The sequence below is a fragment of the Bombina bombina genome, chromosome 7, assembly GCF_027579735.1.
Source record: "Bombina bombina isolate aBomBom1 chromosome 7, aBomBom1.pri, whole genome shotgun sequence".
NCBI classification, from domain to species: Eukaryota; Metazoa; Chordata; class Amphibia; order Anura; family Bombinatoridae; genus Bombina; species Bombina bombina.
In genome coordinates, this window is record NC_069505.1 from 385,688,299 (window position 1) to 385,702,503 (window position 14,205).

At 43.4% G+C, this 14,205-nt stretch overlaps 1 protein-coding gene across 1 annotated transcript in view; it reads left to right on the forward strand.

Moving 5' to 3' along the window:
* CACNA2D2 (calcium voltage-gated channel auxiliary subunit alpha2delta 2) overlaps nt 1-14,205 on the forward strand; it is a 780,863-nt gene that overhangs the window by 759,329 nt on the left and 7,329 nt on the right. The window contains exons 31-34 of the mRNA XM_053721110.1: nt 7,853-7,924; nt 8,894-9,046; nt 11,744-11,796; nt 14,089-14,144. Of these exons, the coding sequence (XP_053577085.1) occupies nt 7,853-7,924; nt 8,894-9,046; nt 11,744-11,796; nt 14,089-14,144 (334 nt within the window). The remainder of the gene's footprint in view (nt 1-7,852; nt 7,925-8,893; nt 9,047-11,743; nt 11,797-14,088; nt 14,145-14,205) is intronic.

Below are 14,205 nucleotides of genomic sequence, written 5' to 3' on the forward strand. Positions count from 1 at the left end.
TGTACAAATATGGTGGCAGGTTTTTCTGCACAGCCACTCTGTAGCAGCCATCTTGGAAAGCCAGTCACCATATTTATAAAGGTAAATCCATACACTTTACATTGTGACTTGAGCCCTGTTTTGCAGGGGGAGCACACAGAGGGGCCAAATATGATGCAGGTGCAACACATGTTCCCTGTAGCAAAACTAATTCTGATTGCCCCCCTAGAGGTGTGGGCCAGGTGTTGATTGAGACCTCTCAGATTCCTGGAGTTAACGCCCCAGTGGGGAACATCCACTGCCAGAATTTAATACTGCAGAAGCAATTGCTTTTGCAGCTCGTCCCCTGCTGTTCAGACCTGTCAAGCATTCCATATAAATCAGTCCTTGATGTTTAAATGAAACTGTGGTCTACACTCCAGTGGTTCCACATTAACAGCTTCATAAATGGATCTGAAACTCTGAAGTGAAATCAGATTCACAGGTGGAAATAAAATTTATATTTCCTTCACTGTATATTCCATTTTTTTCCTACTTTTTTATGAGTCACTGGTGAAGTTATAGCATCATATCCATTTTCTGTACTTCCCACATGAGCACCAGCGCAGAAATCCCATACCTTTACTGTCCCTGTCATAACTATACTGCTTTCCCAGTTACTGTCTCCTTCATTCAGTAGTCTTTTCTCATTAGGCACTGTTAATTTGCTAATACAGATGTCCGCATTGCATTTTGTTCAACCAAGCACAACTAATCACTGTTTTACTTGCTTATTTTGATTCCCTGAGCAAATTGTATTGCACTGCCCTTCATTTTTTATGTATCCCTCTCGCTCTGTTTTCTGTGTTTTATATTACTGCATGTTTCTCTGCACAACCAAAGCCATAAGTGACCACCCCAGTGAGAATGTTAGAGTGACAAGGGATTTTGTTAATGATGTATTAACCTTTCAGTGTTATGTCTGCATACAAAAGCGACAAACACCTTGTAGTTACAAGAATTTTCTGTAGTTTTGCAGGGGGGTCTCCTCTTGGTGATGGAATCACGGTTAGTACAGAAGGCATTGCAATTTATATGTGGATCTATCAGCAGGTGTACATAAACATACATGCGCATATATATATATATATATATATATAAATATATAGAAAGGATCTGCACTCTCACAAACCATTAAACAGTCAGCGATCAGGGTGTTGGCAAAACAATATAATAGAAAAATATATACAATCTCACCTTAGTTGGTCTGAGGAAGGGAGATTGTCCCCTGAAACGTCATCCACAATAAAGGAATGTTTGTCTTCAACCCAGTGTGTGTGTGTGTGCGTGTGTAGGGTTTGACTGTAGCTGTAAATACAGAATATGCACCCCATACATTCTGTCTCTACACAGCTTCGTTTGTTGACTGCGCTGTGCCCAATTTATTATGCACTTCAGCAGTAAGCTGCGCCCACTGTCCCCAGAAGCCCTGGCTACTATACCTGTGGGCTGTCCTACATGCATGTTGTAGAAGAAGCCATCAATTATATCATTTAATAACGGTGGGTTAATATACCTGGGCTGCTGGGTAATGTTTGCCCCTGAGTCAAAAGTTTCCAGTCCTGTAATTGCAACCAATTAAAAATACCAGTTTGAAAACTACATTAATACATTAACAGCTTGTTCACTGCATATGTTTTTCAATGGTCTATCTCCCCATATGTTGCCTAATATAGCGGAGCCTATCCAGACCTGTTACTGGAGTAGACAAGGCTAACCAATCAGTCATTTAGAAAAATATATGAAATTATTTATCTATTAAAAAATCCCCTTAAAGTTTAATGTTGTTTTCCATCTTAATATGGGAAGAGACCACAGCTGCATTCCTTTCTTGTGGGTAATACTGAACCTGGCTATTAGGAGGAGGAAAAGAAACCCCAGCCAAAGGCTTAAATACCTCCCCCACTTCCTCGTAACCCCAGTCATTCTTTGCCTTTCGTCACAGGAGGTAGGCAGAGAAGTGTTAAAAGATTTCGGACTAGTCTCATGGAGGGTAGTACTCTTCGAGATGGGACTGGAGTTTTAAGTAGTCCTGTCAGCCTCTCACTGAGAGCATGGATGAAAGTTAGAGTCCGGAGATGCAGGGAGAGTCTTTCTGCGAAATCATCCCGACTCATATTAGCAGCTCCATAGGCAATCGGCGTTGACGAGTTTCGCTGCCTGCTTTCTTCACTCAAGTCCATGTCAGAAGCGATGCTACTATCTGCCACACTTGAATGGCCGTGTTCCTGTTCCACGGAGTAGATTCTGGAAAGATCGTTTCATATTTTATTCATGTATGATAACGCAAGAAGACATGGTCACAGTGTGACTCCTTTTATCTGTATAGAATCAAGGGTTAATATCTCATTAGGCGGATTATTGAACAGGGGGGAATAATCTTATGTGTTTATTTGATTTTATGCTGCATTATGTGTGAGATGTTAGGCTCATAGGCTGTTATGGAATATACAGGTTTCACTTTCAATTTGAGAGCCATGCAGCTTACAAGCTTGGCGCGCTTTTTCATAGCAGGGACAGTCCTGCATTGGGCACCATGTGATTCATTCCCTTTTTCCTGACGGGGTGTCTATCAGAGAGGAGTCATAAATCCCTGTACTGTCTGGGTCATAGGAGGTGGTGAGTGCCCCAGACATTGGGGTATAAGGGTGCTGTTTTTTTAATAAAATAAGATGTTTTATTTCTCTAGTTCTCCGGTTATTGCACTAGCGATGCAGGATTCTGTTACTTTAGAGGGCACTCCCTCTATTCCTAAAGAGTAATTCCTGTTTATATGGTGAGGAGACCTTAGTTCCGCCCTCTCAATTATGGTCCATATGCCTTGATAATGTGATAATCTCAAACATGTTTGATACCACGGAGCCGTCCACCTCTGAGGAGTTGTCGTCCAGTGAGGTGTGTACCCTACATTCTTATATCTCTACACATGCAGTTTTCCCGTAGCATTGCTGATCTTCCATCTAGAGGGGGCCTTTTTTCACCAGATGTTACTGCGCAGTTCAGACAGCGGTGTCTGCGGCCTTTAATGCTTTACCTCGCCCTGCTAAGCGCAAGCAAAAGGTTACATATTGCACTTCTTCCCAGAGTACATCAGATAATTTCTTGGAATAAATTGAGGGTTATCCGAAGATAAAGTTCTTTCTGAGACTTCAGAATATGAACATTCTGGGTCGGAGTCTGCTGCCTCTAAACCTCTGGCTGTGGAGGAACCAGACTTTAGTTTATGAATTTGCCCTTTCTTCTAAAGGGAGTTTTTGGCAAATTCAGAGGTTCCAGAAGCCAAATTGCCTGATGAACCTTTAATTCCTAAATTGGATAGAGTTTGAGGACAGGGTGGTACCTTATCCTTCCCTGCTCCTGTTAGATGGCGAACATTATTAAGAATGAATGGGATAGGATTGGATTCCTTTTCCCCCTCTTCTCCCGTTAACAAATTGTTCCCGGCCCTGGACTCTCAATGGAGTTGTGAGGTTCCGTCCCTAAATGGGATGGCGTTATCTTCACCCTTGCTAAACGTACTACTATCCCGCTTGGGGATAGTTCTTCGTTTGAAGAGCCCATGGATAAAAGATGGAAACTCTGTTAAAAGAGATGTTTCATCATACAGGATATTTGTTTCAACCTGCGGCGGCTGTTGCTACCTTCTGGTGTGACTCCTTATAGGATTTGATCGGGGTGGAGGATCCCCTCGACGTTACTCAGAAAAGATTTACAGCCTTGAGGTTTGTTAATTCTTTTATCTGTGCTGCTATTAGGCAGTTTATTCGCTTGAATGCTATGGCTTCAGCTTTTTCTAATCAAGACCGTCGGGCTCTGGCTGAAGTCATGGTCTGCAGATATGACTTCTAAGTCTAGACTTCTTCCCTGCCTTTAAGGGAATGATTTTGTCTGGTCCAGGCCTGGACTCAATTATCTCCACGGTCACAGGGGGCAAGGGTGCCCTGCTACCGCAAGAGTATATGAACTAATCTAAGGGATGATTTTCGTTCTGCTAAAGCCCATGTCGTCAGTCCTCCGCTAAGCCAGAGCAAACCAAGAGCTCTTAGAAGCCGGCTTAGTCCTGGAATAAATCCAAGCAGAGCAAGAAGCCTGCCGAGTCTACGTCGGCATGAATGTGCGGTCCCCGGTCCTCTTCTAGATCGTGTAGGGGGCAGTATGTCACTTTTCAGTCGCTTGGTTCAGGGACGTTCAGGATCCATGGGTCCTGGAGGTCATAGCTTGGGGTTACAAGATAGGTTTTAAGTCTCAGCCACCCAAGGGCAGATTCCTCCCGTTTCCCTGACCAGAAAGGAGGGAAGCCTTTCTGGGGTGTGAACGGGATCTGTCCTCTAGGAGTTATTGTCCCGGTGCCTATCGCAGTGAGAGGTTTGGGATACTATTCAAACCTTTTCGTGGTCCCTAAGAAGGAGGGAACTTTCCGTCCGATTCTGACCTAAAGTGCTTAAGCAGGTTTTTAAATGTCCCCTCGTTTAAGATGGAGACAATATGGTCCATTCTTCCCCTCGTTTGAGAGGGGTAGTTCATGACCATGATAGATCTGAAGGATGCTCTCTTATCGTACCAATCCTCAAGGACCACTTCCAGTTCCTAAGGTTTGCATTCCTGGACCAGCACTTCCAGATTATTGCCATTCCATTTGGTCTAGCTAAAGAAATTTTTTCGAAGAGTGGACTATTCAGAAAATATCACATGGATGGCAGATAATCTAGAGAGAGTTCTCTTGTATCAAGTACCAAGGTAGAATTCTTGGGTACTATAATAGTCTCCATAGACATGAGAATATTTCTAACAGACCAGAGACGTTTCAAGATAGCTTCAACATGTCTTGCTCTCCAGATCTCTTTAAGGCCATATGTGGTGTATGGAGGTGATTGGACTCATGGTGTCCAGCTTGGACATAATTTCCTTTGCCAGGTTTCACCTCACACTGTTGCAACTGTGCATGCTAAACTAGTGGAACGGCGATCATTTGGATCTGTCTCAACAGATTTCTTTGGACAACCAATCGGGAGAATCGCTCTCTTGGTGGTTTTGTCCGGATCACTTGTCCTGAGGGAAGTCCATCTCAAGACCATCCTGGGTGATTAAGACTACGGTTGCGAGTCTGTCAGGATGAGGAGCTATTTGGGGTGCCAGGAAGTCACAGGACATCTGGTCTCATGAGGTAAAGCTCCCTCCTGATCTCATTTTGGATCTTCGGGCAATATACAATGCTCTGAAGGCTTGGCCTCTGCTGGGTTCGTCCCAGTTAATCAGATTCCAATCAAACAATATATCCTCGGTGGCTTACATCAACCTTCAGAGGGGAACGAGAAGCTCCCTAGTTTTAAAGGAAGTATCTCGGATTCTGGGGGAGACCCGCATTTGTTCGCTGTCAGCGATCCACATTCCGGGTGTGGACAACTGGGAAGCGGATTCCTAAGCAGACAATCCTTTCATCCGGGGAGAATGATCTCTCCATCCCGAGTGTTTGCAGAGATTTGCAAGAGGAAGATCTTATAACGTCTCAATACCAAGCTACCCAGATAGGGGTCGAGGTACAGGGATCCTCAGGCAGAGCTAACAGATGCATTAGCGGTGCCTTGGAGGTTCAATCTAATTTACTTTCCAACCATTACCACTACTTCCTAGTGTAGTGGCTCGAGTAAAGCAGGCGTCAGTGATACTGACTGCTCCTTCTTTTCCGGAAAGGATATGGTTTGATGATCTAGTGGGGATGTCATCATCTCCTCCGTGGAAGTTACCTTGTCGCAGGGATCTGCTGACCAAGGTCTCTTTGTTCATCAATGTCTAGATTCTCTGAGGCTGACTGTGTGGATATTTAAAACTTAGTCCTAGCAAACAGAGGGTTTTCTGAGAGAGTTATTTTTACTCTCATTCAAGCTCGTAAGCTGGTTGCTCGTTGCATCTATCATAAGGTGTGGAGGACCTACTATATTCTGTTCTCCAGGATGAACTGGAGAAGGGCTTTTCTGCAAGTCCCCTGAAGGGACAGTTTTCAGCCCTGTCTGTGTTACTGCACAAGAGGTTTGCAGAACTTCCAGATATGCAGCCATTTGTTAAGGCTCTGCTGGGATCAGACCTGTGTTTAGATCTAAGGCTCCTCCTTGGAGTTTAAATCTTGTTCTTAAAGTTTTGCAACAGGCTCCGTTAGAACCTATGCATGAAGTAGACATTAAATTGTTGTCTTGGAAGGTTCCTTTTCCACTGGCTATTGCTTCTGTCCGCAGAGTATCTGTGATTGCTGCCTTGCAATGCGTCCCTCCTTATCTGGTTTTCCATGCCGATAAGGCTGTTCATACGAACCAAGTTAGGTTTTCTTCCTAAGGTTGTGTCATTTTGCAACATCAATCAAAAGATTGTGGTTCCTTTCTTATGTCCTAATCCTTCTTCATCGAAGGAACGTTTACAACGTATTTCTGGATGTGGTTTGTGCCTTGAAGTTCTATCTTCGGGCCACGAAGGAATTAAGACAAACCTCTTTCTCTGTTTGTTCTCTTTTCCTGGAAGCGTAGGGGTCAGAGGGCCTCTTCAACTTTCTTATCTTGTTGTCTGAGGAGTGTCATCCGTTTAGCATAGAAACGGCGGGACATAAGCCTCCTCTGAGGATTACGGCTCATTCTACGAGAGCAGTGGTTTCCTCTTGGGCCTTCAAAAATTAAGTCTCTATGGATCAGATTTGTAAGGCGGCTATCTGGTTCTCCTTACATACTTTTGTCAAAATTTTACAAGTTTGATGTTTTTGCTTCTGCTGAAGCAGCCTTCACGAGAAAGGTTTTGAGGCTGTGGTGCCCTCAGATTAGGGACCGCCTCTCTTTTTTCCCTCCTGTTAGCATTTTGTGTACTCAAGAGCTTGGGTATATGTTTCCCACAAGTAAGGAATGCAGCTGTGGACTCTTCCCATATTAAGATGGAAAACATTAATTATGCTAACTTAATAATTTCATTTCCATCTGTATGGGAAGAGTCAACAGCTCCCGCCTGTGTTCTCCGATGGGCGGCCCTAAATTTGAATTTTTTTTTCTTCTGGCACCTTTTTCCCCCTGATATTTCTCCTACTGTTCCTTGTTCCCTCTGCAGAATGAATTTGGTTATGAGGAAGTGGGGGAGGTATTTAAGCCTTTGGCTGGGGTGTCTTTGCCTCCTCCTGGTGGCCAGGTTCAGTATTTCCCACAAGTAAGGAATGCAGCTGTGGACTCTTACCATACAGATGGAAATGAAATGATCAGGTAAGCATAATTTATGTTTTTCTGTTGAAAACAATTATGTACGTTTTTTTTCTAAAGAATTGTGATTGACGCCTTTTCAGAAAAAGTTCAATTCATCTGCAGTTTATTTGTTTTGTCATCATCTGTACTGAAGCCAGTTAGGAATAGCCATGTAGCAGGGTTAGGCTTGTGAAGTCTACAGTGTCCACTTCTAATTCTTAGCACTGGAAAACCCACCAGTTTTAAATTACAGTAAAAAGGGGCAAACTGAATAATTATACTATACTGTAACGTTTTATACTATGCTCAAACATTACAGCCTCAGGTTGTTTCATGTCCCTTTGCATTTGTCTATGCATTAATACCCTCTCTTATTGTAGCATGCATAAATAAGTTAGAATTTGGTTTTGCCTTTGTAAGGGATATGTACATATGTTCTGCATTGTAGAGACTTCAAAACAGGGGCCATTATATTAAAAATATAGATCTTTATTAACATCATTAAAACACATGGGTATAACTCACAGATGTTACAACCAGACAGTCAAGTGATGACAGCTTACGTGTTTCGGCTCATGCTGTAGTCATAGCTCATATGTTCTGTATACCATATCTGTCTCTTATAGGATCTCTTGTGTGTGCTGCTGGATGACGGAGGATTCTTAGTTATGTCCAATCAGCAAGATCATTTGAACCAGGTGAGACTCATGATGTGGGAAACCAGATGTGGACCTCTAGACCACTTTGCTTGGAGAGGATATAGCTGCTCTTTCCCTGAAGAAGCCCACATTAACCAAAACGTTTGCCTTGGACAACCTTCTTATTTAGAGGAGAATCACTGGTATTTTAGGGGTTAGGCTGCCTTTTTGTTGGGACGACAGTGATATACTAGAGGAAGGCTCCTCTCTGTATAAGGCACAAGTGGGCTTAATGAGACTGTAAAATACAGGCATACACAGCATCAAGCCACTAACGTATGGCACTCCTCTGTGACAATGCATGTTTTGCACAAAACTACAACTCCCAGTTTTCTCCCCAGGACCATTTTAGTTGGTGCACCACCTGGCTGATTTTATTAACCACCCGGCTAAAATTTTAGCCAATATTAAGTTAAATGAGCTAATATTAAAAAGTTTCAATTTTTATTGCATAAATTATCTTTACATACATTTATGTTAAATGATGCAATTAATTTGTGCTTTGGATAGCAGAAAATGATATAATATTAGAAACATTACACTGCCCCCAACTGGCTACTTAACAATGCCACCCGGCAACTTCTCTGGCACTAACTTCAACCAAAACTAAAGTGGCCACAAACAGGGTTACTTTATTAATTGAAATAAGAAATAAATATGGACCTATTTACATATGCATATAATTTCTGAGCACCCTTCATTATTTTTTCTTTTATGAATTTTAAAAAGTGCATTTTAATTTTTAAACCCTCCTTGATTTCAGAAAAGACACTGCACAATGGTTGGGTACCATCACTACAACATATGATTACATCTTCTTTCTAGCTGGGTGTCTCTGTCTTATGTTGTATAGACTCTACTCCATATAACGCCACTCTCAGGTCACATACACAGATAAGTTGTTTTGTCTCCTTCACAGCTCATACATTTCCCTGGCATGTCTCATCCTCTCCACATTCTCCTCTGCAGGTCGGAAAGTTCTTCAGTGAGGTGGATCCTAACCTCATGGGCGCCCTGTATAACAATTCCTTCTTTACACGGAAAGAATCGTACGATTACCAGTCTGTCTGCGCCCCGAAGGCAGAGAGCAATAAAGGAGGCGCACCTCGTGGGATCTTTGTGGTGAGTGGGATACGGGTTGTGGGGTCTGTGTGGTAATCAGAAGGTTTCAGAATAAAACATTTGTCAATCGTCTCACTACAATCTTTGCAATGCACTGTAAGGCTTATCTGTGTAATACAACAGGCGGCTGCTCTGCAGTGTATTAGGAGGAGCTGTGTAATACAACAGGCGGCTGCTCTGCAGTGTATTAGGAGGAGCTGTATAATACAACAGGCAGCTGCTCTGCAGTGTATTAGGAGGAGCTGTGTAATACAACAGGCGGTTGCTCTGCAGTGTATTAGGAGGAGCTGTGTAATACAACAGGCGGCTGCTCTGCAGTGTATTAGGAGGAGCTGTGTAATACAACAGGCGGCTGCTCTGCAGTGTATTAGGAGGAGCTGTGTAATACAACAGGCAGCTGCTCTGCAGTGTATTAGGAGGAGCTGTGTAATACAACAGGCGGTTGCTCTGCAGTGTATTAGGAGGAGCTGTGTAATACAACAGGCGGCTACTCTGCAGTGTATTAGGAGGAGCTGTGTAATACAACAGGCGGCTGCTCTGCAGTGTATTAGGAGGAGCTGTGTAATACAACAGGTGGCTGCTCTGCAGTGTATTAGGAGGAGCTGTGTAATACAACAGGCGACTGCTCTGCAGTGTATTAGGAGGAGCTGTGTAATACAACAGACGACTGCTCTGCAGTGTATTAGGAGGAGCTGTGTAATACAACAGGCGGCTGCTCTGCAGTGTATTAGGAGGAGCTGTGTAATACAACAGGTGACTGCTCTGCAGTGTATTAGGAGGAGCTGTGTAATACAACAGGCGACTGCTCTACAGTGTATTCGGAGGAGCTGTGTAATACAACAGGTGACTGCTCTACAGTGTATTAGGAGGAGCTGTGTAAAACAACAGGTGACTGCTCTGCAGTGTATTAGGAGGAGCTGTGTAATACAACAGACGACTGCTCTGCAGTGTATTAGGAGGAGCTGTGTAATACAACAGACGGCTGCTCTGCAGTGTATTAGGAGGAGCTGTGTAATACAACAGGCGGCTGCTTTGCAGTGTATTAGGAGGAGCTGTGTAATACATCAGGTGACTGCTCTGCAGTGTATTAGGAGGAGCTGTGTAATACAACAGGCGACTGCTCTACAGTGTATTAGGAGGAGCTGTGTAATACAACAGGTGACTGCTCTGCAGTGTATTAGGAGGAGCTGTGTAATACAACAGGCGACTGCTCTACAGTGTATTAGGAGGAGCTGTGTAATACAACAGGCGACTGCTCTACAGTGTATTAGGAGGAGCTGTGTAATACAACAGGTGACTGCTCTACAGTGTATTAGGAGGAGCTGTGTAATACAACAGGTGACTGCTCTGCAGTGTATTAGGAGGAGCTGTGTAATACAACAGGCTGCTGCTTTGCAGTGTATTAGGAGGAGCTGTGTAATACAACAGGCGGCTGCTTTGCAGTGTATTAGGAGGAGCTGTGTAATACATCAGGCGACTGCTCTTCAGTGTATTAGGAGGAGCTGTGTAATACAACAGGCGACTGCTCTACAGTGTATTAGGAGGAGCTGTGTAATACAACAGGCGACTGCTCTGCAGTGTATTAGGAGGAGCTGTGTAATACATCAGGTGACTGCTCTGCAGTGTATTAGGAGGAGCTGTGTAATACAACAGGCGACTGCTCTGCAGTGTATTAGGAGGAGCTGTGTAATACAACAGGCGACTGCTCTGCAGTGTATTAGGAGGAGCTGTGTAATACAACAGGCGACTGCTCTACAGTGTATTAGGAGGAGCTGTGTAATACAACAGGTGACTGCTCTGCAGTGTATTAGGAGGAGCTGTGTAATACAACAGGTGACTGCTCTGCAGTGTATTAGGAGGAGCTGTGTAATACAACAGGCGACTGCTCTGCAGTGTATTAGGAGGACCTGTGTAATACAACAGGCGACTGCTCTGCAGTGTATTAGGAGGAGCTGTGTAATACAACAGGCGACTGCTCTGCAGTGTATTAGGAGGAGCTGTGTAATACAACAGGCGGCTGCTCTGCAGTGTATTAGGAGGAGCTGTGTAATACAACAGGCGGCTGCTCTGCAGTGTATTAGGAGGAGCTGTGTAATACAACAGGCGGCTGCTCTGCAGTGTATTAGGAGGAGCTGTGTAATACAACAGACGGCTACTCTGCAGTGTATTAGGAGGAGCTGTGTAATACAACAGGCGACTGCTCTGCAGTGTATTAGGAGGAGCTGTGTAATACAACAGGCGGCTGCTCTGCAGTGTATTAGGAGGAGCTGTGTAATACAACAGGCGGCTACACTGCAGTGTATTAGGAGGAGCTGTGTAATACAACAGGCGGCTACACTGCAGTGTATTAGGAGGAGCTGTGTAATACAACAGGCGGCTGCTCTGCAGTGTATTAGGAGGAGCTGTGTAATACAACAGGCGGCTGCTCTGCAGTGTATTAGGAGGAGCTGTGTAATACAACAGGCGGCTACTCTGCATTGTATTAGGAGGAGCTGTGTAATACAACAGGCGACTGCTCTACAGAGCACTAGGAGGAGGAGCTGTGTGTAATACAACAGGCGGCTGCTCTGCAGTGCGCCATAAGACCATTAGTACACAGATGATCAGTAGTGCTATTACTGTAATGGAAATTTATTTTGCTGTGCAGTAGGTTATTCATCTGGTGAGCGCTCTGCTTATTGACATGTTTCTTCTTAGCCAACAGTTGCTGATATTCTGAACCTGGCTTGGTTATCATCAGCAGCAGCCTGGTATGATCAGTGTGTGTGTAAGACTATGGCCTACATTCATCGAAACCATCTGATAAACTAATATCTCACCGACCAAGATCGCAGCCCCCAAAACTGCAGAATTGCTAAACATTTGCACGTGCCCCTCATAATTTTAATCAATAGAGCGGCATCTATCGTGTAGCCGTGCACTTCTCAGCACAAAGAACACGTACCACTGTGAAAGATACGGGCATCACAAAAAACACCCCCAAAACTCAACAAACAAATTAAAATGGAAAACAAACTCTCTAGACAGTTCTCTCTAACATATGCAAAACAAAGATAACTTTAAATAAATTAAAGTGAAAAAGAAAAACCCGACAATCTCATCATCTTTTGTAGTGAGACACAGCTAAAAGGCACTTCACAGCCATGCTAGACCAAGGTGTAGGTGAAAATCATGGGCGGACATCTAAAACGCCCGGGAATCAAATAATCAAACTTTTGTCATTTAGCTTACAATGAGAATATATATACTTTTTCTTTTAAAATATACTTCCTAAATCTATATTCACTAGTAGGGACTAATTAGGTTCAATATTATTTTTTTCACTATACAATATAAGGAATATTATACATAGGGTGTTAGTGTGAGAATCTAACTTTGTCCTCTATTCCTTTTTTATTGAGATTCCTTTTGAGAGTTTTAAGAGTATTGTTGGGGAGTTATTGACCCTACGCTACTGTGTTCAGTGAGCAGCGCTAGTCACATGACTCAGATGTGAAGCTAGTGCTGCTAATTTAAATAGCAGCGGATTCCTCTCGGCGACAATTCTATTTTTCAGGGGTTAAACACACAGTAGCGCAGGGTCGATAGTCTAATGTTTTAGAACATGTAATTTTTCAACTATTATGACCCTTCAACAGTAGGACACTCACTAACAAAACGCTGGAAAACTTGGGTGAATCCATGCTCCATAAATTACTAAAATGTTCTCACCTTTTACAATGAGACCTATCTGCAACCTCATGATCGTCTATGAATCTAGGCCAAAGTCTCTTGGTATCTTTGTGTAACCGTTGCCGTGCAGCTGCATGCGACGGTTTTTTGCCTATAAGTCTGTGTGTATGTGAGTACCTGTGTTATTGATGTGTAGTATCTGTTTGCGCACTCGTGTGAACGTCTGTGTGCGTTTGTCTGTTAGTACAAATCTGTGCAGATGAGCATATCTCATGTATGTGACCCTGCCAGCATGTAGTTTAGGGATTTTTTTTATTTTTTTTTATTTTATTTCTTAAAGTGTAGTGATTATTCCTCAACCCTCCCTGATCCCCTCCAAACATCTCTTTAACCCTCCCCCCTCTTACTAGTGGCGGCCATCTTAGGAACTGGCAGCTGTCTGCCAGTACCCAGTCTGTATGTTTTTATTATTAATTTTATTTATTTATAAATTTATAAAAATAAAAACAATGGTGGTGTAGCCTCCCATTCTTCCCTTTCTCTTAAAATGTTTTCTGTAGTGTCTTTGCATTAGTTTGTCTGTGCGTGTCCGTGTGTGTGTGTCTGTGCCTGTCTTTCTGTGTGTGTCTGTGCATGAGTGTCTGTACATGTCTGTCTGTGTCTGTGCATGTCTATCTGTGCGTTCCTGTCTGTGTGTGTGTCTGTGCATGAGTGTGTCTGTGTGCGTGTGTGTCTGTGCATGTTTGTGTGTGTGCATGTCTGTCTGTGTGTGTGTCTGTGCATGTCTGTGTGTCTGTGTCTGTCTGTGCATGAGTTTGTCTGTGTGTGTGTCTGTGCATGTCTATCTGTGCGTTCCTGTCTGTGTGTGTGTCTGTGCATGAGTGTGTCTGTGCATGTTTGTGTGTGTGCATGTCTGTCTGTGTGTGTGTCTGTGCATGTCTGTGTCTATCTGTGCATGAGTTTGTCTGTGTGTGTGTCTGTGCATGTCTGTCTTTGTGAGTATGTGCGTTAGTGTGTCTGCATGTCTATCTGTGTGTGTCTGTTTATGTCTGTCTGTGAGTGTGTCTGTGCATGTCTGTGTGTGAGTGTGCGTTAGTGTGTCTGTGGGTGAGTGTGTGTGTGTGTGTGCATGTTTTTATTTGCATGTTGGTATCACTCAGTCACTTTATGTCACAGATGCACCTTATATTTCTATAAAGCTGTTTTTTATGGTTGTTGGATGTTAACATCTCAGAACACATTGTACATCTGGGTGTTTTTCTGTCACTCACTGCTCCTGCGTTCTCCCTTTGTACATTCTGAACATCACAAAATCCAGGTTTATCTTTGTCTCTCTCTTCTGCACAAACGTCTGTTTCTTGTCTTTCCAGGTCCTTGTTCCAGCATTTGCTCTACAGTTTAGCATACAGCAGCTGGCTTCAGGCAGGTAAGACTGAGACTAGGGATAGAACTAGTCTTTTAATATTTTTCTTTCACCGAACATCAAG